At 42.4% G+C, this 26,142-nt stretch overlaps 1 protein-coding gene across 1 annotated transcript; it reads left to right on the top strand.

Moving 5' to 3' along the window:
• The first annotated feature begins 1,792 nt into the window (after nucleotides 1-1,792).
• LOC114565659 (TSC22 domain family protein 2) lies at nucleotides 1,793-25,220 on the top strand. Its single transcript, XM_028593844.1, has 3 exons — nucleotides 1,793-4,324; nucleotides 24,256-24,307; nucleotides 24,781-25,220. The coding sequence occupies exons 1-3, from the start codon at nucleotides 2,532-2,534 to the stop codon at nucleotides 25,177-25,179; spliced, it is 2,244 nt and encodes a 747-aa protein (XP_028449645.1). The 5' UTR covers nucleotides 1,793-2,531; the 3' UTR covers nucleotides 25,180-25,220.
• Nucleotides 25,221-26,142: the final 922 nt, after the last annotated feature.

Raw genomic sequence — 26,142 nt, 5'->3', positions numbered from 1 at the left:
AAGTATTTAGTTTGCTCTGTTGACCTTATTAGATAACAAAAAGTCCAAACAGAGTTCACTTCACCTCACCAAATGCTGCATAATGCAATGCAGTGCTATGACATGATGCATACAGTATATCCTAACCACAACTTGATAATTCAACCTCTAGTCAATTCCTCCGTGGTGGTTGCAAGAGTTATTGCATGCTCTGTCATATACTAGTCTTACTGATATATGACATACATACATAGTCTTTTATAATACCCCAGAACTAATACACAAAGGGCCAGTGTAAAAGCTCAACAGTGCAATCTAAATTAATTTAGAAAAAAACGAACTTGTATTGAAAGTTGTGTGAATGCGGATAAACTGACCTATATTGTGAATAATAGCTTTGTATCAACAATCTTGAAACTGTTAAAACTGGAGAACTATAAACCAACTTTTCTTTCTCACTACATGTGTAATTAAAACTCAAACAGGTAAGAAAGGCTGTGGGATTGTTGCTGAGTTGTAGTATACCCCTTCAGTATTGATATTCTTATGATCTCTGACTCTATAAAAGTGCAGGGGGAGAGTTCACACAAGTAATTTTTAACAAAGCACCCTCACAAAACAAGACTAACTATAGGGTCCTGTGACCGGTTTTATGAGAATACTGTACAACCGCTATGGTAATGCTCTGAGAACTCTGATAATATCAGCTGGAACATAGTAATACTGCAGCATAAATACATAGAGAGAGAGAGAGAGAGAGAGAGAGAGAGAGAGAGAGAGAGAGAGAGAGAGAGAGAGAGAGAGAGAGAGAAAGTTGATGCCTTCAAGTGCTTTCCAATAAAGTCTGGCATTTACAAAAGCAGGGAAAATGCACTACAGCTCAGTGCTTGTCCATAATGTTTATAAAAACATGCATGATTGACAACTCAAAGTCAAACAACAATGGGCAATTCTCAATTACATCAATTATTCACACAGGAGACACATACTTGATAATTATAAAAAAAACATTACTATTTTCACCACTAGTTGCTACGATTAGCATCTGGTACGGCTATTTGATAAAAAATTAGTATAGTATTAGTATAATCAATTAAGGATAAAATAGGCAATGTTTGGGGGAGGTGACAAGAGCCCAGCTCTTAGTGCTTTATTATTCCATTATCTGCAAGATTATGTTTTTGAATAAGCGATTTATCATTTTGTTTATAAGATGTCAGATAATAATGAGAATATAGTCATAGAATGCCTGTCACAATTTCCCAGAACCCAAGGTAACATGTTATTTATTTATTTATTCTTTTTATTCTTTTTATTATTATTATTATTATTATTATTATTATTGGTTAATTGACATTGAAATAGAACTGAGAAAAGCGTCAAATACTTACATTCGAGTGGTTGGATCCAGAGAAATACTGGTGTTTTTCTTGAAAAATGATAATCAGTCATCAGAATTGTTGGTGATTCATTTGTTGTTGACTGCTCAATTAATCAACTCTTTTTTTTTGCACCACCAGCTCTTTTTGCCTCAGGGCTCCACCACAACAGGCCATGCACTTTCAGCTAGAGAGACACTATATATCTATGGAGAGACACTAAATTTGTCGATCTGACTAAAGACTATATTGGATATTGGATTGGTTGGGATAGCAATTTGTATAGGCCTACTAGTGGTTTTGTCAAAGGACTGACACCCACTCAGAAACTTTTCACTTTCTCAAATGTATTCTGATTACCTGAGCGTAATTATACCTTTTCCGACGGTGTCTTGAAGGCAGCATGAGGGGGTATTCTCAAATGCCTTGTACGTAAACATCCCATCCTTGCGCACACTACCTACCCACGATGCAGCGCGGTTGCATACAACAAGCCATCTTGTCAAGAGTAACTGAGTGAGGGAGGTAACTGTTGGCGCTGTTTAGATTCTCATTTGTGTTAAAGCGTAAACAAGTAAGAGCATTTTCTCTCTCGACCGACGTTAGCTTCAAAGTAAGTGTCGCCTCCGAATGACTTTAAGCTGGTGCGGTGAGTGGATACAAAGGACTGCTTTCTGGAAGATGTCTCGCATACTTGTTCCGACGTAGGGGGAGTGTGCAGCAGCCAGTTGGCTTGACTTGCTAGCTAGCTCGGTGAGTGGAGGGCTGTGGGCCATCCTCAGCCTAACGTAGGTCCTGCAGCTGGGCAACACACTCTGCGACAACGGCCGTTTGGCAACTGCACAACCGCGACATTAGCAGGCCGGTCCGGACTGACCGAAAGCTCCGGATCAATCATCCTACGGGCTGCTGCTGGTATCTAAAGCCGCATTGCTGGACAAGACGACACGAAGTGTGGCGTTGCGTTATGAGCTCATGAAACGCAACAGGAGATCGAGAGAGAGGAAGAGGGATGGCGTATATTCATCTTGATTACAGTTAGCTAGGCTAAGTAAAATCTATATGTAATCGTCCTGTTTAGTATGATTTAAGCTTTAAGAAGCCGCAACCAGCTCGTCTCTTTCTGACGGAGGATAAACATAGCCACACGGGACTTGGAATCAGCCTGTCAATATGTCGAAAATGCCGGCCAAGAAAAAGAGCTGTTTTCAGATCACCAGTGTGACTCAGGCCCAGGTGGCGGCTATAGGTGCCGCCGACGACACGGAGAGTCTGGACGACCCAGACGAGTCACGGACTGAAGATGTGTCGTCAGAGATATACGACATGTCTCGGGCTGAGTACGAGCCTGCATGTGACATTAGTTCATCTGAAGAAGCCCTGAATAATGTTGGAGAGCCAGAGGCAATCGTTGTTATGGCGCCATCACACATACCTCAAGCCGGTCAGTTGTCTGCCATGTCAGGCAATATCATGGGGGAGTTTCGGAAGGTGGGAGTGTCGGGCTTAACTCAAGGTGGTCAGCAGCCTCCGGGGCACGGCGCTACAACTGGTGTATCCCTCATCGCTCAGCCTGGGGCATTGCAGCAACAGCCTGCTCCAGCAGCCAGCGGTCCAGTAAACGCATCCCAACCTGCTGCAGTGACCAGTTCAGCTCCTCCTCCTGCCACCTCCACGGTGAGTTGCACTTCACGCTTCAGGGTCATTAAACTCGATCATGGTACTGGAGAACCTTTTCGAAGAGGCAGGTGGACGTGTACGGAGTTTTATGAGAAAGACTCTGAGGGCTCTGCTGTTAGTAGAACTGGGGATAGCATTAGGCATGCCAGTGCAACAACACTGGACCCTGCTGCAGACCGAGACAGTGGGCTCGGGCATACAGGAGGATCTGTGGTTGCCCCGGCAACACACTCAGGTCAGGGCTTGGGCTCTGTGGCGGATGCTTCTCTCTCTTCATCCCGCATGCATTTGGTGGAGATGCCACCGCAGCAGCAACAGATCCACCATCCAAACTACAGCGCCACACAGAGTGTTTTCTCCAGCAGCAAGCCAACAGTGGGAGGTCTCCAGCCTTCTGCTCCCCAGAGCGTGCTGCCTCTCGGACAAAACGGCCTGCCTCAATCTGTTGTCCACATACAGAAGTCCCCCATCATGCCTCTTTCAGCTCAGCCCATCGCTTACCCTCCCCTGCAACAGCAGGTTCCTATAGGCCACCAGCTGACCAGCGTGTCTTCTGGATTGCTACAGAACCAGACAGAGTACTATCAGCAGCAACAGCCCACTTCCATGCAGCCAGTGATATCCACCGGCCAGTCCCTTCCAGTGTCCAGCCTCTCAGCTGGGCCACAGCCTGTGGGACAAGGACACACTTCGGTCTTGCCTCCAGCCTCTGGAGGGGCTTCTGTGCCAAGTCAGGTTGGAGATGTTGCAGGAGCAGGAGGAGGGTCTGTACCTACCGGACAGCCAGCTCCAAGCCTCTTGCAGCAGCAGACCGGAGGAATGGGAGGTGTTGGAGGCTCCATACTGGTTGGTGGATCTGCTTTGCATCAACAGGCTGTGAGTCAGTATACAGCCGCTGGACAGCCTCAACCCCACGGCCTCCACTCTACATCCTCTGGTGTACAAAATGTGCCTGCCGTCGCAGTGAGCACCACTGTGCACACTGCTGTGCCCAGTGCCTCCAGTGCAGCCATGCCAAATGTGACAACCTCCAGTTTGCCTCCAGGTCAGATACCCCACAGCAGGACTCTAGTGGCTTTGGGGGTGCAGGGCCTCCCAGCAACTGGATTTGGACATGCAGAGGGTGGTGTTGGAGGGAAGTCAGAGGGCCTCGTCAATGCACAGTCTCCTGTTGTCTCTGGGAAAGAACCAGTGAAGTCCCTCATGCCTGAGAGCCTGCAGCTCGCCACTCCGACTGTCAACAGCCTGTTTGGAATCCACATACCTGATGACGGGGATGTGGACAGGTAACGGTCTCTAGATCTTATAGAAAATCCTCATCCCTGTTGAGCTTTATCCATAATACACACACACACAATTTGCACAATCACACATATATTGTAAGGCCTAACTGTGCCTATTTCAATGTACATTAAGACAGGCTTTGTTTGATCATAAGAAGGTTGAAAGCCATAGCAAAGGCAGTGAGTGTTTTTAGTGTTTGTCAGATGATTACAGGGTTTCCCCCTTTTTGTTTTAAGGAGGTATGGAGGGAGGGGAATGCATAGAAGAAAAAGAGAAGTGTCACACAGGAAGGAAATTTAATGTTTCTCATTAGGGCCTAAAGAAGTAAGTAGAGTATAGCACACTTGAGGTGAACGTCCATGGCTTCCAATGCACAGGCAACAACTTGTTAAACATGCACATGACTCATGTAATACTGTGATTCATTGTGTGTAAGGGTGTGCACTGTGCATTTGTGTGTCTATGTGTGGAAGCATTTTGTTGCAGGTCTAATGTCTCCAACCTCCTTTTCCCTCCCTCTTTAGCTATCACCCTCCAGGACAATGTCTGAGGTGACGGCCTTGGCTGCAAACATAAAAAATGTATTGCCAGTTGCCACTGTGTAGAGAGTTTCTATTAGCCTTTCTTAGCTACTCCTGGCTTCTTGCTAAATGTGCTGCATGACTGGCCTTTTAATAAGTTAGTTACTCCTCCGGAAAAGACTGTCTAATACAAACCTAGTGAAGTATGTTTGATTTTGTGTTGCCATGTTTATGATATCATGTTTTCCACTCACAACCCCATCGGGCTCTCCTTGGGAATGTGTTTACAGGGGATTTTACAGTGTTGTCTAAAATCACTGTTTTAGTTTTGTACTGTAGATATTATGTTGCTGAATGATCCTTTAGGTTGCGCAGAAAATTTTGTATATCACACTGAATCTAAAAATTTGTACAGATAAATATAACCCACAGCAGACATCATGGTAGAGAAGTTGAAGAATTGAAATGTGGCATTACTCTTACGGGATGATTAAGTTAGTATGTCACACCGTAAGCAGCAAAATATGACTACATTTGTGTAGTCATTATTTTTTACGAGTTATTACACTTTCCAAAAGTAATCTTTCTCTTAATTTCTGAGTTTTAGTGCTTTGTTCCACTTGTAGTACATGGCACACATGAGCGCAAAATGGTAAAGTACCTGAAATCTCTGTGGTTTCCATTTACAGTCGTACAGATAGAGCAGAATGCAGACCAGACAGGGTATGCAGAACACTGGCACGTTTTTTTTTTTTTTTTTTCTTCACATGGGCGGACAATTTCCTAAACATTTTTTTTGAAGTTAGTGTTTTGAGTATGCCGTGCACTTGGGGAAGTTTACACTTATCAGTCTCTGATCACAACTTTCTTTTCTTTTCTGTGCCATCGACCAACCAAACCTCAATTGTTAAGTGGCTTTACACAATGGATTAATGGATTTTGTTACTCCCATTGTTATTCTTTGTCTGTCTTCGAGTGATTATCATCCTCAAGTTTTAGAACTACAGTTTGCATAATGCTTTGGTGGATATAAACTGGCAGTATAATGGTGGCATGGATTCAGTAAGTTACAGCGTAACAGCAACTTGAGTGACATTTTTTTTTGGCCTGTATTTCTTTACATTTTGCCAGTACAAGTATGTTGCATTAGCTATTAGCAGGTCCTGTTTGCAGTGTACCCCTGGATGTACAGACAACTATCACTGGATAATTCTCTGACGCCGAAGAGCAATTAAAAACCTGATGATTTTCAGGCGAGTTCTGGACTTATATGAGCATCTTTTTTCTCTAATTTTAAACCGATTTGTGGACATTGTTTGCGAAGGCTCCTGGGAGATAATCATATCAAGTTTAAATCACACTGAATCTAAAAATAAGTGTGTCATGTTTGTGTTCATATTCAAATACAGTGACTAAAAACCTGTTGTTTTTAGAACACAAGCAGCTGTCTCTTTCACCTCACACAGTATCTTTGCCTCATGTCTCTCCCTCCCTGCCCACCCTTCAACTCTCCTGCCTCACAGTTACAACGTTTTTGGTTTAGTCTATGGGATAGTAAGTTCATTTAAACTTTTTTTTTTTTTTTTTAATTCCACACGCTTCCCTCATGATGTCTTGGTTGATTTGTAAACGGGCAAACTTGCATTAGATATTCTTCTATGCCAGTTGTGCCATCTAAAACATTTAGGTTTGTGACAATGCAACTGACTTCAGACAGTGTGTTTTTGGCGTACCTATGTATTGCCTGTGAGAGGACCCAGCTCCCAGGCTGATAAGAGCAGGAGCCTCTTACGACAGCTAAGCCCTATCAGACATTGAGCAGTAGTCTTTCCACTGTGCCCCTATTCTGCCGATAAGAGACCTGACCGTGGGGAGTGTCAACCAACTTTGCTTGTTGTCACGTTGTGGCCCTCTTCTTTTGAAATACAGTGTGTGCTAAAGTACTGTATGTTCTGTTTAGGGCCTTGTGGACGTGGTTAAACCCACAAACACTCCCCCCTGTAATAGCTGTGGGCATTTTGAACCAGTCACTCAGAGCCAAGCTAGTTGGTTTGTTTTTTACCACGGGTGTGCAGCATCAGTGCGATTGATGCTTTGCATCTACCTCTCCACTGATTGACTGACAGACATGGCATGGCAGATGTTCATGTACAGCTGAAGTGCTGAATGACATTCATTTGCAGCAGCAACTGTGGTATGTTCAAAAGAGGTGGAGGAAGCTGCAGAGTGAAACTTGTTGTGCCTCACTTCACCAGGCATTTTAGCTATGCTTGATACACCCCCACGCCTCCCTCCCCCTGCTCCCCCCCCTTGCTTAATTTATACATTTCCACTCCACTGTTCATTTTCTCTCTTACTGCCCCACACACCACAAAACAATAGCACTTCCAATTTCTCCTCAAATGGACTACTTCAGAAGCTAATATCATAATCTGCGCAACACATAAAGATATGAGATGTACAGTACATGCACACCGTTTTTACTGCATGTCGTAGACTTTCCGCAGCTTGCACAACTTGAAAAACATCTCTTGACCATTTGGTCGGCCCTAATGTTTGTCCCTGTCTTCATCCACCCTGTGGTTTCCCCTGCAAGTAATTCAAGCAAAACAGTAGAGATATAGACTACAGATTTAAGATGTTGTCATCATACTTAGAATATGATTGGCTCAGCTTAATGTCTCCCAGATGGCTTCAACAACTGAAGGTGTAAAATAACACTGCTGGACTGTCATTATTTCTTTATTGCACTCACAGAGGGGTTGCTTCTGTTTTGCAGGATCATCTGTAAAAATGTAGCCTATTGCCTCTGTAGTCTGTGTGTAATTGAACTCATGCTGGGGAGGTATGGTTTATTGTCCACGCATAATGGGAGCTTAGGTAAAATTAGACTTAGACTAGGAGGTAGTAGAGGGATGTCGTAGAGCAGTTACTGCCAACATGAATTGAGAGACTGTCTGTGTGGGTGGGAGAGGGGTGTGTCTGTAAAAGGGGATGGGTCGACTCAGTGTGCGCTTGTGTATGTGTGCACAAGTATCCATGGAGGTGGAGGCCACTCACTGAGGAATTGAGGCACTTTGGAACAAATTCACCATTGACATTAACAGCTTACTCATTTTTGGTGGAAGTGTGGGTGTAGTTAGAGAGTGACACAGAGAGACAACATGTACCACAGGGTCTTTCCCTCCCCTCTGTGACCTCTGGTTTACTGCTGTATCCTTTTTTCAGTCAGAGTCCCTCACACTGCTCTCCACCTTCTATTCATTTAATATTCCTTAGCTCTCTCCCGCTTCCGCACTGGGGCTCTGTGGTCATATCATATGACATTTGGTGGGCACATTTTATACAGAGTGCCTCACAGAGGTAGAACTACACACGTTTTATTTGACATCTTTGGCCTGCTACTTCTCAGTATAATGCAGTACAATTCAACAGCATCACAAACTACAGCCCCGTAAATGGCCACAAAGTACATAAAAAAACACCTCTTTAAAAACCGTTTCAACAAAAACGGAACATTACAATCTCTGTAAAAGAAGGATTTGTTGCAGGGCTGTTGTATTAGACCCAATAAAGTGGTAACTGAGTGCGTTTAGCAATAGTGTAGTAATTAATCTTTGGCTCCTGACATGAACTGACTCTGGATTTTATGTTTCTGTGTACACAAGTCAAGTTGTTCCTTCTCTCTGCTTTAGAGCTATTTTCAAAAAGAAAGATTGTATTGTTCTGGTTGGGCCGACGCTACTAGTCTGTATGTAGGCTTTGCTTCAGTCATCACCCCCACCCCACCCCAGGTATGGAGGCCCTCCATTGTTCTGACAGGCAGAAGAACGTCACCAACTCGGTCCAAGGTTTTAATGGCTTGTTTGACTGGGGATGTGCTGTACTGTGCTGCAGATAAGCTTAGCTCAGAATATGCTTGTTATCTTGTTTTTGGGAAAGTGGTACATAAGTGACTTGAAGCATTACCAAGACTCACTTTTCAAATGTTTTGTACTTCTGGCTTTTCTGAAATAACTTAGAGGTTGTTACTGTCTGGGGTGTGATGGCGCAGTGGATATGTCATGCCTTTGGTGCGGTAGACCCGGGTTCGATTCCCACTGCGATACATCAACCAATGTGTCCCTGAGAAAGACACTTAACCCCTAGTTGCTCCAGAGGTGTGTGACCTCTGATATGTAAGAACTGTAAGTCGCTTTGGATAAAAGCGTCCGCTAAATGACATGTAATGGTACTGTTATTTTCTTGTAAATATCTACTTTAAAATGTAGGTCCTCGAGTGACATCACTTAAGGCAGTGTTTCCCACACATAGTCTAATGTGTGGCGGTGCGCCTCACTATCAACACCGGCCGGCGATCATTGCGTTTAGTTATTCATTTCTTTTCTGTTTTTAGTTGGGTTGTCGAGGTCAAAACACCATATAGCAGCTATGAATTAAATAAACGTATTATAAGTAATGTTATGTCATTTTTTACTCTTACACTGAATGTTTGCTGCTTCAATCCAGATTAGTATTGAAAAGTATTTTCTGCGACTGAAAAAAGGCACGTGTTGAGGATGAGGACCAGCCTGAACCGGAGGTATCAATCTGAAACAGAGCTCAACAGTCCGACCAGTGTAATTAGTTATGCTATTAATTATTTTCAGGCTTCAACCAGTGAAAGACAGGGTCAGGGAGAGAGAGATAGATTCTTTGGCATTAAAGTAGGAGAGGAGGACCGCATCCAACAGCGTGTCCTCAGTTTTTGATACTTGATTGTTATGAAAATAAGTTCTCTCCCCCTGCCACAAATTGCTTTCTAATCTGTGGGAAACACTGCTTAATGGAATTCATCAGATTTCACCCCTCTGGAGCCACAAAAGGCTTTATAAAACTTTTGACATATGAAGTAGTACCTCCCAACACCTGTAAACACACTTTGATATGTCAAATTGGTGCAGTTCCCCTTGGCAAATAAGCTTTAAGTTTCAGTTTAATGTCTCTCACTTCCTGTCCTGCTCACAGTTTCTCTCCTTATTGCTCTAGTTTTTTTAGTTTTGGAAGTTGGCATCAAAACTGTCGTTCACTTTTCAATAAATAAAAAATAAAAAAATCATGGTTTTGATACTACAAACAGTGCTTGCTTGTAGCCTGACTGCACTCTGTACACAATAAAGCAGCTTATGTGACCAGTTTCTTACACTCGTAAGTACCCTGGAAGAAGGGACTTTTTGGGGGAACTAGGGTCCAGGTTCCTGCGGTCGTCACGGCGATAAAGTTCCTGTGTGTTCTCTGACTAACTATGCTAGTAGGATGTTAGCATCCAAGTTCCCAATGTTCTCTGGCCATGCTGTAATTATACAATGGCTCTGGGTCCTCCCTGTACTCTATCTCCCTCGTCTTCAACCCAAAACCAGCTGAAAGAAACTCCCGTAGGGCAGCTGGAATCTAAATAGTTTTGACCTACTTTTGGTCTGTGGTAGATGGATGGATGGAGAACTTGAAGCCTTATGAGCACCAACAGTGAGAGCTTTCAACACCATATTTTAACCTCCCCCCTTTTTCACTCCTCTGACTACCAGTCAGGGCACATTCAGACCAAAAAAGCAATCCGGCGATTTGCTGCAGGGTTGTGGGAGTGTCACTGAAATGGCCCATTTGTGTGTCGTCAGGTTGTGTTCTTTAACTCCCCCCAATGTAGCACAAGTAGACTTTCTATTTCCCAGTTACTGTTTTCCGTCAGACTGTTTATAGATCTCCACATTTCTGACCGCACGGAGGCAGCTTCATGGAGAAAGAGAGAAAGGAAAAACGACGGGCGAGACAGATCGACTGTGCTTTGTCTTTTGGCAAACATTCAGATGTTACACAACCTTCTGGGCAGTTCAGTGCTTGTGTTTTAAAACTTTCTTGTGGCAGCGATAGAGGCAGCGATGTTTCCTGTTTACTGTACGGGACTACACCGCCTCAAAACCAACTGACAAGTTTGATCGCTGGTTACATGATTGGCCACCACAGCGCGACATGGGGTTGCGTTTCTCCAAAAGTTAAAGTGATGGTTCGGAGTAATTTCACCCTAGGGTCCTTTGCACCATGACCTCGAGCCAAACACCCCCCCAGAAGCTTTTTTCACCTGGGTCTAACATTGGGAGAGTTAGCGTAGAGTAGCGTTATCAGCTGAATAGCTTAGCGCAGGGGCTAATGGACCCACGTTTGTATCTCGTAAGTTACCCCACTAATAATGCCCGAAATGATACCAAACTTCTACACTAGTACATATAGGTTATGTACTCATAAAACGATGGATTGTAAAGTTTGTAAGTACACCAGAAGTTTATGAACACTTGCCTGCTCTTCTGCTCTCTGTTGCTGCTGCTGCTGCTACCTGCAGTTAGACGAGTGCTTAGGGCCGTCTACAAATTACTACACCGAAAAGAGAAAAAATATTTATTAATTTAATGATTAAATAAAGTAATGTCTCCAAACTTACCTCAGTTATTACTTGTCTCCTGCTAGTTATACTACAGCACAGTTAAAAAAAAATATATATTTGTTCCATCTCTTTTTGGTGTTGTAATTTGTAGACTGCCCTAAGCACTCGTCTTACTGCCGGCAGCAGCAACAACAGCAGAGAGCAGAAGCCAGCAGGCAAGTGTTCATAAACTTGTGGTGTACTTACAAACTTTCCAATCTATCGTTTTATGAGTGCATAACCTATATGTACTAGAGTAGACGTTTGGTATCATTTCAGGCATTATTAGTGGGGTCATTTACGAGATACAAACGTGGGTCCATTAGCCCCTGCGCTAAGCTATTCAGCTGATAACGCTACTCTACGCTAACTCTCCCAATGTTAGACCCAGCTGAAAAAAGCTTCTGGGGGGGTGTTTGGCTCGAGGTCATGGTGCAAAGGACCCTAGGGTGAAATTACTCCGAACCATCACTTTAAGTCGGTCTCAACTTCTCACCACAAGCCTGCTGTTCTTTTTTATTTTTTTCGTGTTCACACTGGGGCAAACCCCTCCCGCAGCCTAAAAGCAGCATGATATCACGGCGCATATAGGAGCCATGTATATTATCTCTCAGCCTCTCGGCGGCTTATGGAGGTTGCAAAGATGTTGCTACAGCGCATATTGCATGTAACGTTAATTCTTGGCAATGCCGTTTATTGGCCTGCCTGTCCAGAGCTGGAGGAGTACGGACCGGATTAGCGAGAACAACGTTAGCCTTGTAATGGTAGCATACACTATGCTGTCCCTCCCCTCTTGGTCATCTGCTGCTTAATTTCTTCCTCACCGCGGACTGCCAGGAGCCTCCCACACCTCGAAGTCTTGCCACGTATTCATGTTGTCCAAGTCATTCACCTCCAATTTAACCGAAAACTTAAGCTAAGGCGGCCTGTGACAATTGCATCACGACTGTGCGCACCCATTTGCAACCAACCGATAACTGGTCCCGTACTTAGCGACCCTGGTCGTGTGCCATTCACATTGAAATCGACCCGTGTCCGACCCAGCCCTCGAACCAGCACTCGGCCAGGGTCGCAAAGCTGAGTAGGTCAACGCAGGCTAACCCTTTCAAACACAAGCCTTGTTGAGCTTCTCGGTGTGAAAGGGTTATTAGTTAGCCCTCAGCCCTCTTTCCTATGCCCTAACACACTATAGCCACACTAAAACAATCACTTGGTGGAATAAAGTAGAATGGGAGGGTTAGCACTGGGTTTGCCCTTGGTAGCTCACTATCATCTGCTCCACTGGCACTGGAAACATCAGAGAAAACATAAGCAGCCTAAGTTGCATCACCGGTTGTTTTCTTCGGTGGAGCCAATGCATGACGCCTCCACAACACGTTGAATCGGAAGTAAAACTCTACTATAACACTTGTTTTCTGTGTACTTTCCTACTCTACTCTCTCCCCTCCTTTTCTCTTCTTGCACACAAAAAGTACAACAAGGCTACTGTGGGTTCTCTTGTGCTTAATGAGTTATAACGGTTATAAAGAGGTTCAACACCGTGTAACTTAACCTTTGACGTGGCCAGTGGTTTGCACATTGAAAGAAAAACCATGTGTCGTGCTCCAGCTATATGTGTTACATCAACCAGCAAAAATGCACCCAAAAGGTTATTTTAGTCTGCTGCCAGGTCATACATTTACTTTGGGGCAGTATTGGGCAAAGCCTGAGCATGTGCAAGCATCGTTTCTGTGTCAGGTTAGCGTTTATGCTTTGAGAGAGTGGTTTAGATAAAGAAAAGAAGATTTTGCTCCATGTGTACATTGGAAGATCACTCCCTTGTCTTTCTGTCCTCCTCACACCCCCTACTCTGGGTTAATGAGGAAGACAGTCATTTTGACTAGTTGGTTTACAAAGAGGGGCTTTAATAAATGGATATTAACATGTTAGATTTTAGAGTTACAAAGGGAGCCATTGAGAGCTGAGTGCTTGCTACTTGAAAACAATGAATGATGACTCCTCCGGCTCGTTCAAGAAGAGATTGCTGGACTCAAAGTCATCTGACCTCGATGATTTCAGCCGATGGCTGGCACAGAGGTCTGAGTTTTAGCTCAGGAGTTTTAGTTTGAGCTTAGGAGAGGTTTTCTGTGGAGGGGTGTGCTTGCCACACATGTGCAACGTAACTATGGAGGATTTTCTAGGGCTGCTGCCGACAAAGTAAAATTAAGAAGAGGCATAGGGGGAGGTTTGTGAGAGTGTTTAGTCATGAGGTAATGTGACAAAGAGAGTTTGTGCCAAGGATTTCTAGGAAAGGAGCCTTGGCTGCTATAATATTTGTGTGTGTGCGTGTGCGTGTGTGCATGCGTGTTAGTTTTAGAGAAGCAGTTAGTTTTGAAAGGCACAAGCCTGGAGTAGATTAAAGGAGGTGTGTGTGTGCACGATTGTGTGTGCGTGTAGGGGTCAGAGTGGGGATTTCCTTTCCCCTTCCCGAATATACATCCCTTGGCATAGAACACAGTGTACTCTTAGCTAATTGCCAGGAACATAGGGGGTAATGTTAGAGCTAAATTCCATAACATGAAAAGTCAGCTTTATGACTAACTAGTAATTTTTCAACACACAGTTAACAACAGAGAAGGATTTAGATTTTCCAGATGAAAACCAGAGGTAATGGCTGATTTTGTTATGTTTAATTGTGAGAAAAAAAAAAAATCTTAGCATGAATGTTGGCCAACATACTGTAGAAAAAAGGCCCTGAGGGAGGCCCGGACAGTTTATGAAGCTGTCCGCACCTTTGAACATGCATTCTTGCATTTAGGTCAAGACTGCCTTTCCCCAGCCCCTTTGCTTTACTCTGACCAAATGTCCCATATGTTTTAGTAAGAACTACAGTAAGAGCCGTTTCCCTAGCCAAGTTAACTGCACGATACGAGCAAAGGAGTTTTCTGGGGGGAATGAAGTTACATAAGAAAACATTTCTAGGAATCAGAACTTTAGTCTACGTTCACTGTTTCAACTCTTCCCTATGTCTGTCTCTTCTCTCTTTCCCTGAATGTGCTTAGCACAGGAACCCCTCCAAGGCGTTCTACCAGGCCTTCCAGTCTTGCAGCAGATTAAGGGACTCAAAGGCCCCCAGTGATAGGTACACTACTATACTGGACTAGACTGGACATGCCTGCAAGACTGTGACAACATGTTTGCAGTGTTCAGTAGCAGTGAGCTTTGCTTTCTCCACGTGCATGGATTGAGTTTGGAAACAAAGCCTGGCAGCAAGCGCAGGATTGGCTAATAGACTTCTCAACAACATCACTATCTCTCTCTAATTTCTCTCCCAACTTCTGTCTCTGGTGCGTTCGTTGACACTCTGTCTGTAACAGTATATATTGTCTGTGTCACTGAAACATTCTGGTTAGTTTACTGCCTGGGTGTGGTTTCCACAAGTTTGGCCACCATCTCTATTGTCTTGCGTACCAGCATAATTACTAAGATCTTGGGCTGCAGAGACAAACAATAGAATTGAATCCAATTGGGTAAGCAAAACGTGTGGCCATGGCTTAACAGATTTTATACAAGTTAAACGGAATTACGGCTGCAACAAATGATTATTTTGATCATTAATTGATCTATTTTATCAAGCGATTAATCATTTAGTCAGATTTAGTTAAAAGATAAAGTTAAAAATAAATTGCTCAGGCTGATATAGATTGGCCAATGTTAGCTAATTGAATATATGGGTGTATATGTTATTGGCATTTGACAAGTTGATTTTTCAACAGTAAAATGTCCCACTCAGTGGGGTCCAAAATTCCATCCAGTCTATATCTTAGTCACAATTCTTACAAAAAAAAACAAAAAATCTGAGTATTAAGACTGTTTGTTATCTATATATTATTTAAATTTTTTGTTATTTAGATTAAAAAAAATCCTATCGGCCAATATATTGTTATATTGGATATTTTAAACCCTCAAATATCTGAATCAATATTGGCCTCATAAACCGTATTGTTGGGGGTATTAAATAGGAAATGGCACCAGAGACTGGGTGGAGATTTTGATTGATTAATGATTTAAGCAGTCAATTGATTATCAAATAGTTGCAGATTAATTTTCTTGTAATTTATCATTTCAGCTCTAAACTCAATTATTGAATCCGTTATTTGGACGTACCTAGAAGATATCCAAAATATCCTTCCTAACTATCCGTTGCAATGTAAGCTTTAAGCTCTTTAACTACAGACGAGATGAATAAAGTTAAAGCAGAAAGTAGCGCTGCAGTCTAATAGACATTTTAAAATGGTTTGTTTACTGTTATTTGGTCACCTGACTGATGTTGCTCGCAGTATTAGACTCACTGCATTACTATATTATTATAATTATTATAATCTTTAACATCAAAAGTGTGCGCAAGCTATCTGTAACACAGGGCTGAGATAACCCTAACCCTGAGTACGGCCTGGCACTCCACCGTGTCACTGTTTCTGTCAAATTACTTTTAATCACAGTTAAAGTTTATATTCATCATTGAGCTATTGAATTGATAAATGACACTGTAGTATGTGGACAGTGGCCTGGTGTTCTTACAGATGCTGGGTGACATACAGAAAACTGTTACCTTGTCACCATAGAGTGCCTTCAACATTTATATGATGCCTTTTTATAAAAATGAAAAGGGAAGCATTTGAAACCATACCTGAGTGACAGGAAATGAAACTGTTTTTAGAGAAATATAGAGCTGACACACCATCACCAGTCACAGAGGAACTACACACACACACACTTGAAACTATTTCAGTCCATTTGCTGCCTCAACTGCCTTTGTTTATAGATGCAAACTGGTAAATCAGCATTGTAATGGCATTATCTAAACTCAGATATTACTTGAAGACTCAATATGTTTTACTTTTGATAGCTCCATTTGCCCAGTATAAGGTGATTTCCACTCTCAACAGAAGGCAGCAACATAGTGGGATTGTTATGAGCCCCATGCTTCATTTCTTTCTTTCTTTTTTGAGTGTTGCTGTTGTGGATAAGCTGTTCTGCCAAAGGCTGCTTTTGTTTCCATGGAGGCAAAGATAACTAGGGCTTTGTTTGAGACAGTGTTTGGTAGATCTTTGCGATGGCCTTTGGTATTGACCCTTTAGCTCCACGCAGAGCTTTCGCCGTAGACTTACGTGGCCTGATGTTTATACTTCTGGTTGGTGTGTGCGTCGAGCCAGTTTGTGTGTGTGGGGAGTGGGTGATAGAGCGAAGGAGAAAGTGAGAGAGCGACTGTGATTAGCATCGGAGCGAGTACCGACTCTAGAGTCATAGTGAGAGAAACAAAGTGTCTCCCCTGTGCTTTCTGACCAAGGTAGGAACTCTGTAGCAGGAAAAGTTAACCCTCTCCTTGATTTCATGTTGTTTTATGGAGAAGGAGAACCAGGAAATGAGTCAGGGGAAATGCAACTCTACCAAGCCACAGCTGAGCGACGTACGTCACCGCGGCGTGTAGTTACATTTATCGAGAGGTGTACGTCAGGCTACGGTGTAGGGTCCTGCGTAGGTTCTTGTCTCTACGTACGTAGCAACGGCATAGATTGTACACAGAAGTATAAATCGAGCTTTTATCAGTCTATTTTAGTCAGGTTTATTTGGGATCATGTCCGAGGCAACCAGATGAAGTCATAGAAGAGGTTGTGAAAGTGAGAATATAATAAAATATAGACAACATTTTGGCAAAAGAACACACTGACCACATGGTCAGCTGTATAAAAGAACCGCTCCTGCAATGTTTAGAAAATGACATACAAACACACATTTATACTGGTGTTTGTTTACAGGGAAATCTTTCTGTCTCATCTATGCTATGTATTTAAAGCCTTACCAATTGCCAAAGTAGAAATATGCAAGAAGCATTGCGTAAGATTGTGTTTGGCATCCTCGTGGCTCACTTGGCACATGGTTCTGGCAGAGGACATTTTGTAGTATATCATTCTGTTCTGTCTCTGTATTTTTTCTTTCCTCAATCAATCTTGGCTTTACTTTTTTTATTTTTGCCCATTCAACAAAAAATTTAACTTTTAGCAAAATGTACATACTGTATATGTGCTGATATTAAGGGGTCCAAGCACTGAACTTTAGTGATCCCTAACTTTTTATCTTGCACCATCATCAGCTCAATTTCTCCAATACTTTGGTTTATAATCAAATTGCTGCAAAACTAACCATGTTCCCATGCATTTTGTGTTGAGAGTTAATTAGCAAATGTTAGCACGCAAATATGCTAAAATAAGATGGTAAACATTCTCAACATTATGCCTGCTAAACATGACCGTTAGCATTGTCATTATGAGCATGTTAGCATGTTGATTGATGTGTGTACCTATTTTTTGCTTTAGTTTTCTTATCATCTTTTCCATCATGCTCGCTTCTGACCACAATCTTATTTAATCTTATCATTTGAGTCATTGCGTTTGTGTCAATAGCCTGGGTACAAAAGTGTAAACTTCAAAAATAAAACCTCCATAAGACAATCTTCTCTATTTCTCACTCGGTAATTTGGCCCGAGTCATGCCCGAGGATGCTTGCTTAGTTGTTGCTTCAGCACTTCCTCGTTTAGTCTCTGCTGGCTGACTGCTGATGCCCCGCTTCATGCACAGCAGTGTAATATGTGTCATGAATGGTGGATGTTGTCAGGTCTTGGATAAAATGAAAGTAAATAATATGCATATCTGATATGAGTGTGGAAAAGACAATGCTCTTTATACTTTTGGTGTTGATTTTACTGTCAGCTGGCACTGTACATTACAACGCCACAAATGGGATAGAAAAAGAAGGTCTAGAGATTAATAAAGACCAGAATTTAAGCTTTAAAATTAGAGGCATTTATGTGTCACAAGTGCCTAGGTAAGCAATGACTTGTGCACTTGTCCTTGGGCATATGATCAGGCCTCGCCTCTTAAGCTCTGAACTTGTCTTGTCATGTCTCTGGCCGTGTAAAACAGACTTAGCTTTGTTTTTACTGTGTTGCTGAAGGGAAGCCTACTGCTCTTGACTATGCCAGCAGTTCTGCCCTGAGGCAAGGAATGACAACTATTCAATGTTCAGATGAGTTATACACCCTCGCTGCTCCACTTCCCCACGCTCTGTGTGACTGAAACCTTTTCTGCTGCTAATGGACTTTTTATTGACATTCCTATTTTACAGGTAACATTGTATGAGGAACACCAAACTCTACTCGGAGCTTATAAACGTCAGTCCTGTTAATATAGAAGGTGAAGTTTATAGAGACGTTGGTTGCATTGTCTGTGTAAATTCAAACCCATATTAGCATTCGGTTTCATCCCAGCCCTTAGCCTCTGGGGCTTGACCTTACTTACATCAACAGCTTTACTGTGCCTTTTTTTTTTAACGTTTTGTTTTTAAATAGGCTGCTCAAACAAGTTCTTGGCTTTGACAAGAGATCTAGAGGCTTAAACAAGATCATGTGTGTCAGGAGCGGTGCTTTAACCAGACACCCTCATTCATGTTGTGGTTTCCAAAATCAGCCCCCAGTGCCGGTTGGTCTTGGAAGTTCTACTTGGAGCACCACATGGTGTCCTAATATGGGTTAGATGTGATTGTTATTCCTGCTTGCTTCAACGTAACTATTGAAGTAAAGATCATCATGACTTAATAAACTCATCTTTACCCACTGTGACTCCAGGAAGCAGAACTACCTCACTGTGTGCTTTATGAAAGTCCATCTCACACATTAGGAAGTATTATTGTGTTGTTGATGTTTCCCAGTCTCCACAGTTACAAACCCACCACTAGCCCGTCACATGTTCCACTGACCGTACACATGGGTGTTTTGGTTTTCCTCTCTTTTTTTTTTTTTTTGATCTCAGTGCTGTCAGTCCATCTCGTTATTGCATCTGCTGAAGCCAGCTGGAGAAATGCTTCATACCCCGTGCTTTAATGGCAGTGAGGTAATTCACTGTCATTAGGACAAGGAACTATAAGAAACATCACTGTCGAGCTGAGGTGACAAAAGAGCTGAAATGAGAGTTTTGGTTGGGCAAAGCTTATTTGAATACATAAAATTACATTCTGGGAAAATGTAACAGGCATTTTTTTATATATATATTTGCTGATGTAGACCCGACGATTAATAAATTGATTGAAAAAAAAAATAATTCAGCCGATTAATCTATAATGAAAAGCCCTAGATGACAGTTGCACAATATGCCTCTCCATCTGTTCAGATGCAAGACACCCAAGTGAGCTGTCACATGAGGTTTGGGCCCAAATGTTCCTCCCCAGATTACTTTTTTTCCACAAAATCGCAACTTTGGTCTGTTTCTCCTATAATCCAGGGAGCCCTTTGTTGTCAACATCCAGAAACACTTTAGTGTGAATCTTCTTAGAATTTGCTTCTCCAGAACTGCCTTTACAACATCTTAACAACTGCACTCATTCTTAATTTTCCCCATCAGTCTTTCCAGCTATCATTAGTCAAATAATGTAAACCAGACAGTCAATGCTGAATAGCCCCGACATCTGAATGCGGATCGTTGGTACGACCGTTCCTCTTGATCTTTAACTGCTCAGCCAAATATTCAGGTTACACATAAACTGTGGTGTTGTAATTCTTGATACACTGTACTACACTGTATTCTTGATACACTGTACTTCACACAATGTGCACTCTTTCACGCAATAGACCATGACAATTCAGATTTCTTTATCATGGTTATAATTATTGTGCATTCTCTTGATAGTTCTTAGCACAAGTAAGTAAGAAAATGGACAGGTATGTTTTAAATGCTGTAGCAATTGTTGGGGGATCGGTCTTCCTGCATTTTTCATTAAAACAACATTGCCAAATCTTTAAATATCCTTTTTATATGTTGTAAACTTATAGCATCGTACAAACTGAATTCCCATCTCTTATTTTGTGTGCTTGGTTGGATGTCAAAAAAGGAGTTATTTAAAAAAAAAAATTGATTAGGTTTGTGAATCAACCTTAAAAACTAGTTTGAAAGATTTCAGAAGGCTAATATTTGGCCGTATCTGTACTGAATATATGTTGTATGCATGTATAATGTGTTGTACTGCTACAGAGTGTGATTCTGTTAATGATGAAGCATGCTATTTTCTGTACTGTCTGAAGCAACAAGGGTGTAGCCCAGAGAGTCTATCCGGGGTCTGTACTTTACAGAGTGAGATATTCCTCTGGGCACGAGCCTAAATGAAACACATTTGGTACAGGGTGAGGCTGAGGTTGATGCATTTTATAAAAAATTTTTTTTAAAAAGAAATGTATTTGGTTATGTAACTTCTCGCAGGGGGTCACATAACATGGTTTATGAGGGAGAGAAAGAGATCCTAATCAGTGAGTACTGACTGCTGAAATGTACATTCTTGTTTGGAGCTTATTTCTTTAAGTCATTGGTGTGTGTCTATGTGTATAGGCTGAGTGACATGTTCATTGTCTGATTTACCTGCATGTAAGACATTGTCATATCTGTTAGGGATCAAAGGGAGTAGTGAAAAACAGAGGGTGTGTGTGAGTGACGGTGTGAGGTATGGGAACATTCCTTCCCCGGTACAGCCCACTGATGGCAATCTACTGTGTGCTTCCTCCGGCATCACATACATAAATTGGATGGTGTGGAGGAACAGAACATTGTGTCCTTAGGAGGAGTCTATAGTCAACCTACTTACAGACATCTTCCTACCACTTGATGATAGTCTTTTTCATCACCTTTTGTTGCTGACGTAAAACAACATTTAGGATTCTTATTAGGGCCTGACCGATGCTGGATTCTTTAAGGCCAATAATTTATTAGACCGATCAATATTTCAGTTAAAAAAATCCAAATATTGGTATATCTGCTGATATTTATTATTTTGATTTAGATTAGATAGTTTAGATTGAAAAAAAGTTTCAAAGATATGCACTGAGTGAGACATACAGACAGAAAAATAAGCTTGCCAGTGCCCTCTGGTGGAGAAACTATTTAATCAGTAGAAACATTTCTTTGGCATTACTGCTCTGCAATTTTTTGTATATCCATATGGATGTTACCTGTTATGAATTAATATTGGCTGATCATTTTGTTAAGCTATTCACGGTCTCCAGTGAAGGTTTATGAACAAATAACTGCAAAAATAATGACATTGTCATCAGCCTCAGCCATATATGTTTAGTGCTATGCGCTCCCAGACGGTTGAACTGAGATCCGTTGCCAGCTTGCCGGTTAACAGTTAATGATCCGTTAACAAGGGTCGGCTATCGAAAAAAAAAAAATCTAAATTAGCATCCCTTATTAGCACCACAAACTACTGGCTATAGACTGCGCTGGAATAACTCTGGCTCTGTGCTATTTGAACTGATTTGATCCATCACCACTGTAATTATGAGAACAAACCAAGTGAAAATAAGAAAAAATAGACAAGATGATTGATAAAATGTTGATGTACTCAAAGATAAATGGTTTCATTTCTAAATATTTTTTCTCAAAGGACCATTCCGGCGCAAAATGAACCTAGGGGTTAATAACACGTGTATCAAGTCAACCTTTCTCTGGGATATCTTTTCATGGTAATCAAATGTGTATGTAGCTTGTAACAAGCTAGTGCAAACCGCTGATTAGCTTAACGCTAGGCATTCGGGGCATTGGTAGAGTAAAAATAAATCACTATTTTATACCACTAACAAGGCTCAAAATAGCACAACACTTCAACGGTAGCATAATGAGGGTCCCTACATGTAAACCGAAGCATTGAGAACTTTTTAAGTGTAGCCTACAGACAGTTTATTAAAAAGATAGTTTTTACCTTCGGGTATACAGGCAATCGGCATCTTGGGGAAAAAAGTCACGATCAGTCGAACCACGAATGAACGCCGTGCAACCAGTAACCAGTAACATAGCTCAGGCAAGGGCATTCATCGTTCGACTGATCGGGACTGTCTTCATTTAGTTCAGTCAGTTCATTTATTTCATAGAATAATTCACCGATGTAAGCTTACTTTACTCTTGTAAAGTAAATGATTAAAACAATATATTGTTAGAAAGGTAAGAAGTTACACTTTAGTTTGACAATATTAAATTAACTTAAAACATTACAAGATTATATATACATTTAAACAGATATTCTGATAGAACATTAGCCAAAACGTTACAGAGTGTGGGGACAGTCCCGTTCGCCCTTCAGTAGCCTTGGCTATTAGTGGGATTCGTAATTTTGCGTCCCGCTTACCTGTGTATTTCCCCCATTTCCGAATCGATTCATTAAGGGAAATGTTATGAATGATTGATTGGCACGAATAGGCCTCCATACACACCCCTCAAGTTACATACAGTTAAGTAACGTTACTGCCAGTCACTATGAAGCGGGCGGAGCAAAGCGCTGTCTCCGCCTCCTGTCAACCCCTATAACTTCACTCTAAAACTCCACCCGTCGGTTCATGTTTCCTTAGTCTAAATGCGCACAGTTGCCCCACATAACCGTCTCCGAGGCGCTCAGGTGGCCTTATTTTCTTCACCGTCAGTCAGCGACATGCCGTGCACGTTTTCTTACAAACAACCGTGCTGCCCGTGGGACCCGACCAGGCACGCGACCTGCGAGCCGCCGCTCTTCCACAGGACACGCACACGCTGCAGGTAACGGGGCACCGGCCGCAGCTTCGCTGAGGGCACCGGAAATGCAACGCTGATATTTTCTTCCCAAAGAAATGGGGTCATCCTAGCTATACATTCATAGATGGTGGGATAAAATGCGTGAGTTAGTGTTGGGATTGCTGGCAGTTATTGGAGACATTACCACACCAGTTCCACACAATGATGCATTATTTGCACTAACTTGGACCTGTTGTGTTGCCTGCAGCCAGGGGCGTCGCACCCGTGGGGGGATGTGGGTGTTTTCCCGGTGAGAGGGTTCAACACCCACACGTTTTTAGCAGTTTTTCCGCAGTTTTGCACAAACGCCTCGCGTCAAACTGCCGCCGTAGCTACGTCGTAGGCTGTGTGTAGCGATAGCAACGCTCTGTTTTTCATGGCAACAGTGTGTACTTCGCAGCGGTCTTAATCATCCCGATGCTCCGCGATCGCTGTCTGCACCCTGTCATCATATACCCAATGCATATACCGTTGGAAAGCTCTCTCCTCTACAATGCTGTCGGATCCAAATATGGCAATTTAAGGTAAAATAAAAAAGTGAACCCATAGAAACAGTCCCACGGACCCAGCCCCAAACCCCATCTCTGCAATAATAGGCTAATGAATAAATGCTGGTTTAAAGCACTTCTTCCTGCCTCTATGTATTAATGCTCATGGGTAGCCTATGGGTTCCATTCAGACCTTTACATTAAGTCTTTTACTGTTTTATGTCAACAAGACATTTTCAGCAGGCTATACCCAATGTTTAGATCTGTTGTGCTATTTATGCAAATTACCACATACGTAATTAGATTATGCTCCGTTTGCCCATGTTAACAAACAGTACGACACCGTTCTCTCTACACAGACTTTAAACGCGAACTTATTTTTTCGTGTGTTTTTATACTTTTCTAGTATCACTCATTTAAATGGGAAGCTTTTTTATATCTTGTATGTTATACATTTTGTACCCCTCTGTCATTGTATCCATCATTTTTATTGTTAATAAACAAATCACATCCATCCCCCTCACTTTTGAAAAGCTTGCTACGCCCCTGCCTGCAGCCCTACTTCTCTCATTTCTCCAGTAAGCTATGTGGCCTGACCTAAATACGAGTTATGGTATGACCAGGAGTGGTGACATGTCATTTTATATAATCTGTCCTAGATTACCGTGGTGATCTGATGGCAGGTGGTTGATTTAATTGCACACCAATGTCTTTAATTAAGTCATGTTGTGTTTCCAGTTAAGATTCTTGTCTTTTATTTTCTGCTTTTACCATCTGTTGGGGGAAAGACAAGAGGAGGTTTTGAATCCTGAAACCTGACTTTATCTGTCTTTTTCTTCTTCACAGGACCTCGGGAACCAATGTTGCTGCCATTGATAATAAAATTGAACAGGCAATGGTTAGTATTATATAGATTATTTTACCATGGATCATACCTTTTTTGAGTAAAATTTTGTCTCACTTTCTTTAATTTAAAATGTATGAAGTAGGAATTCAGTTGCATGGTAAGAGTGTATGTATGTATGTATGTATAGATTGTGGTCCCTGATCTATACATACACTACCGTATTATGGTGGTTCTTGGTAGTTCCTATATCCAGCTCTCATGCCTGTCTTGATTGATTTTCATGTTATTAAGAACCATACGGTCTTTATATTTGTTTGTCTTTGCCGTTAAGCATAAACACACACACCGAATACATTGCTAGAATGAACACATGAACAAATGTAGCCTTTAGCCTTGAGCTTCACTCTGATGTCCTTGTCTGCTGCATGTTAGGACATGATAAATCAGCCTCTGTATGAATCTGCTGCCTCTGGTCAGGTCCTTTTATGTTGTTGACCCTGTGGCACATTTCATGTCTCCTGCAGGACCTAGTGAAAAGCCATCTGATGTATGCGGTGCGTGAAGAGGTGGAGGTCTTAAAAGAGCAGATCAAGGAGCTGTTTGAGAGGAACTCTGTGCTGGAGAGGGAGAACGCCGTGTTGAAATCGCTGGCCAACAGCGAGCAGCTGTCCCAGCTGCCCGCCCAGTCAGCCACCAGCTCCGGCACCACGCCCCCCCAGCAAGGACTCATCCAGCCTCCGCAACAGGCCCTGCCTCCGCAACAGGCCCCGCCTCCGCAACAGGCCCCGCCTCCGCTTCAAGTTCAGCCTCAGCCGCAGTCACACGGCCAGCTCCAGCACCACCCCAAACCCCAGCAGCTCCAGACTCAGCCTCAGCTCGATCCTGGTCAACAACAAATGCAACCCAACGTCACCTCCGCTTGAAGTGCATCGGCCCTGCTTCGCATAGTGCAGGGGAAAAAAAAGAAAAGCATCTTCTCTACAACTTATTACAGTTAGTTTATGTGAAATTAAAAAGAAGAAAAAAAACCTTTTGTCTTCTTAGCCACCAGCTTGACCACACAGTGTGTGTGTGTGTGTGTGTGTGTGTGTGTGTGTGTGTGTGTGTGTGTGTGTGTGTGTGTGTGTGTGTGTGTGTGTGTGTGTGTGTGTGTGTGTGTGTGTGTGTGTGTGTGTGTGTGTGTGTGTGTGTGTGTGTGTGTGTGTGTGTGTGCACGTACGTACTGTGGGCCTTTCCAGTGTTAATGCAATCATCGAGAGAGACTTGGACAGAGAAAGTGTGTAGAGACAGAGTATCGGGGAAGGTCGGGGTGTTTGTTTTCATCTCGGCAGTGTTCCCGGAGTGGTCGACTGCTGGGTCCAAGCTCGTGGACAGGATGTCTTCTCTTGGACCAGGCCCAAGCCAGACCGGTTGCGACCTGACCTGAAACCTCAAACCGTTGGTGTTGGAAAGGGAGGGCTTCACCCCCACATAAGGGACAAAAGGGAGTGATTGTCAGAACAGAGTGATTATTTTTTTAAATGAGATAATTGAGTGGGTAAAGGGGTATTTTTAGCATTGCTGTTTCATGTTGTAAAGTAAGAAGTGAGAGTGTTTTTCTGAGCGCCACACCGCTGCCGTTACTTTTACATCAAATCCAACCCTTGCATCAGTCTTTTGAGTTCTACTGTTAAGTGTTTTATTTATTACAGGGCTGCTATTCTCATAAATGAACAATTTCACAAAACCTGTTTAACAGTACCCCTGGTGACTTGTTTCCTCTTCTACAGTGTTTCAACAGATTGGCCATACTTCCCAATGCTTTAATTGTTAAAAGGGTAGGTGAAAAAGAAAATGACAAATGTTTAACACTAACTAAAATTTTACGCTGCAATTGCCAATTCATA

Source organism: Perca flavescens, chromosome 12 (genome assembly GCF_004354835.1).
Source record: "Perca flavescens isolate YP-PL-M2 chromosome 12, PFLA_1.0, whole genome shotgun sequence".
NCBI lineage: Eukaryota > Metazoa > Chordata > Actinopteri > Perciformes > Percidae > Perca > Perca flavescens.
The sequence above is the reverse complement of the archived record's forward strand: the minus strand, read 5'-3'. Positions and strand labels throughout refer to the sequence as shown.

What these genes read in the sequence shown, in the direction of transcription:
- LOC114565659 (XM_028593844.1), top strand. Translation starts at nt 2,532, where the DNA reads ATGTCGAAAATGCCGGCCAAGAAAAAGAGCTGTTTTCAGATCACCAGT. An exon ending in GATGACGGGGATGTGGACAG is followed by an intron (nt 4,325 to 24,255) that starts GTAACGGTCTCT and finishes TCTTCTTCACAG; the next exon opens with GACCTCGGGAACCAATGTTG. An exon ending in ATAAAATTGAACAGGCAATG is followed by an intron (nt 24,308 to 24,780) that starts GTTAGTATTATA and finishes TGTCTCCTGCAG; the next exon opens with GACCTAGTGAAAAGCCATCT.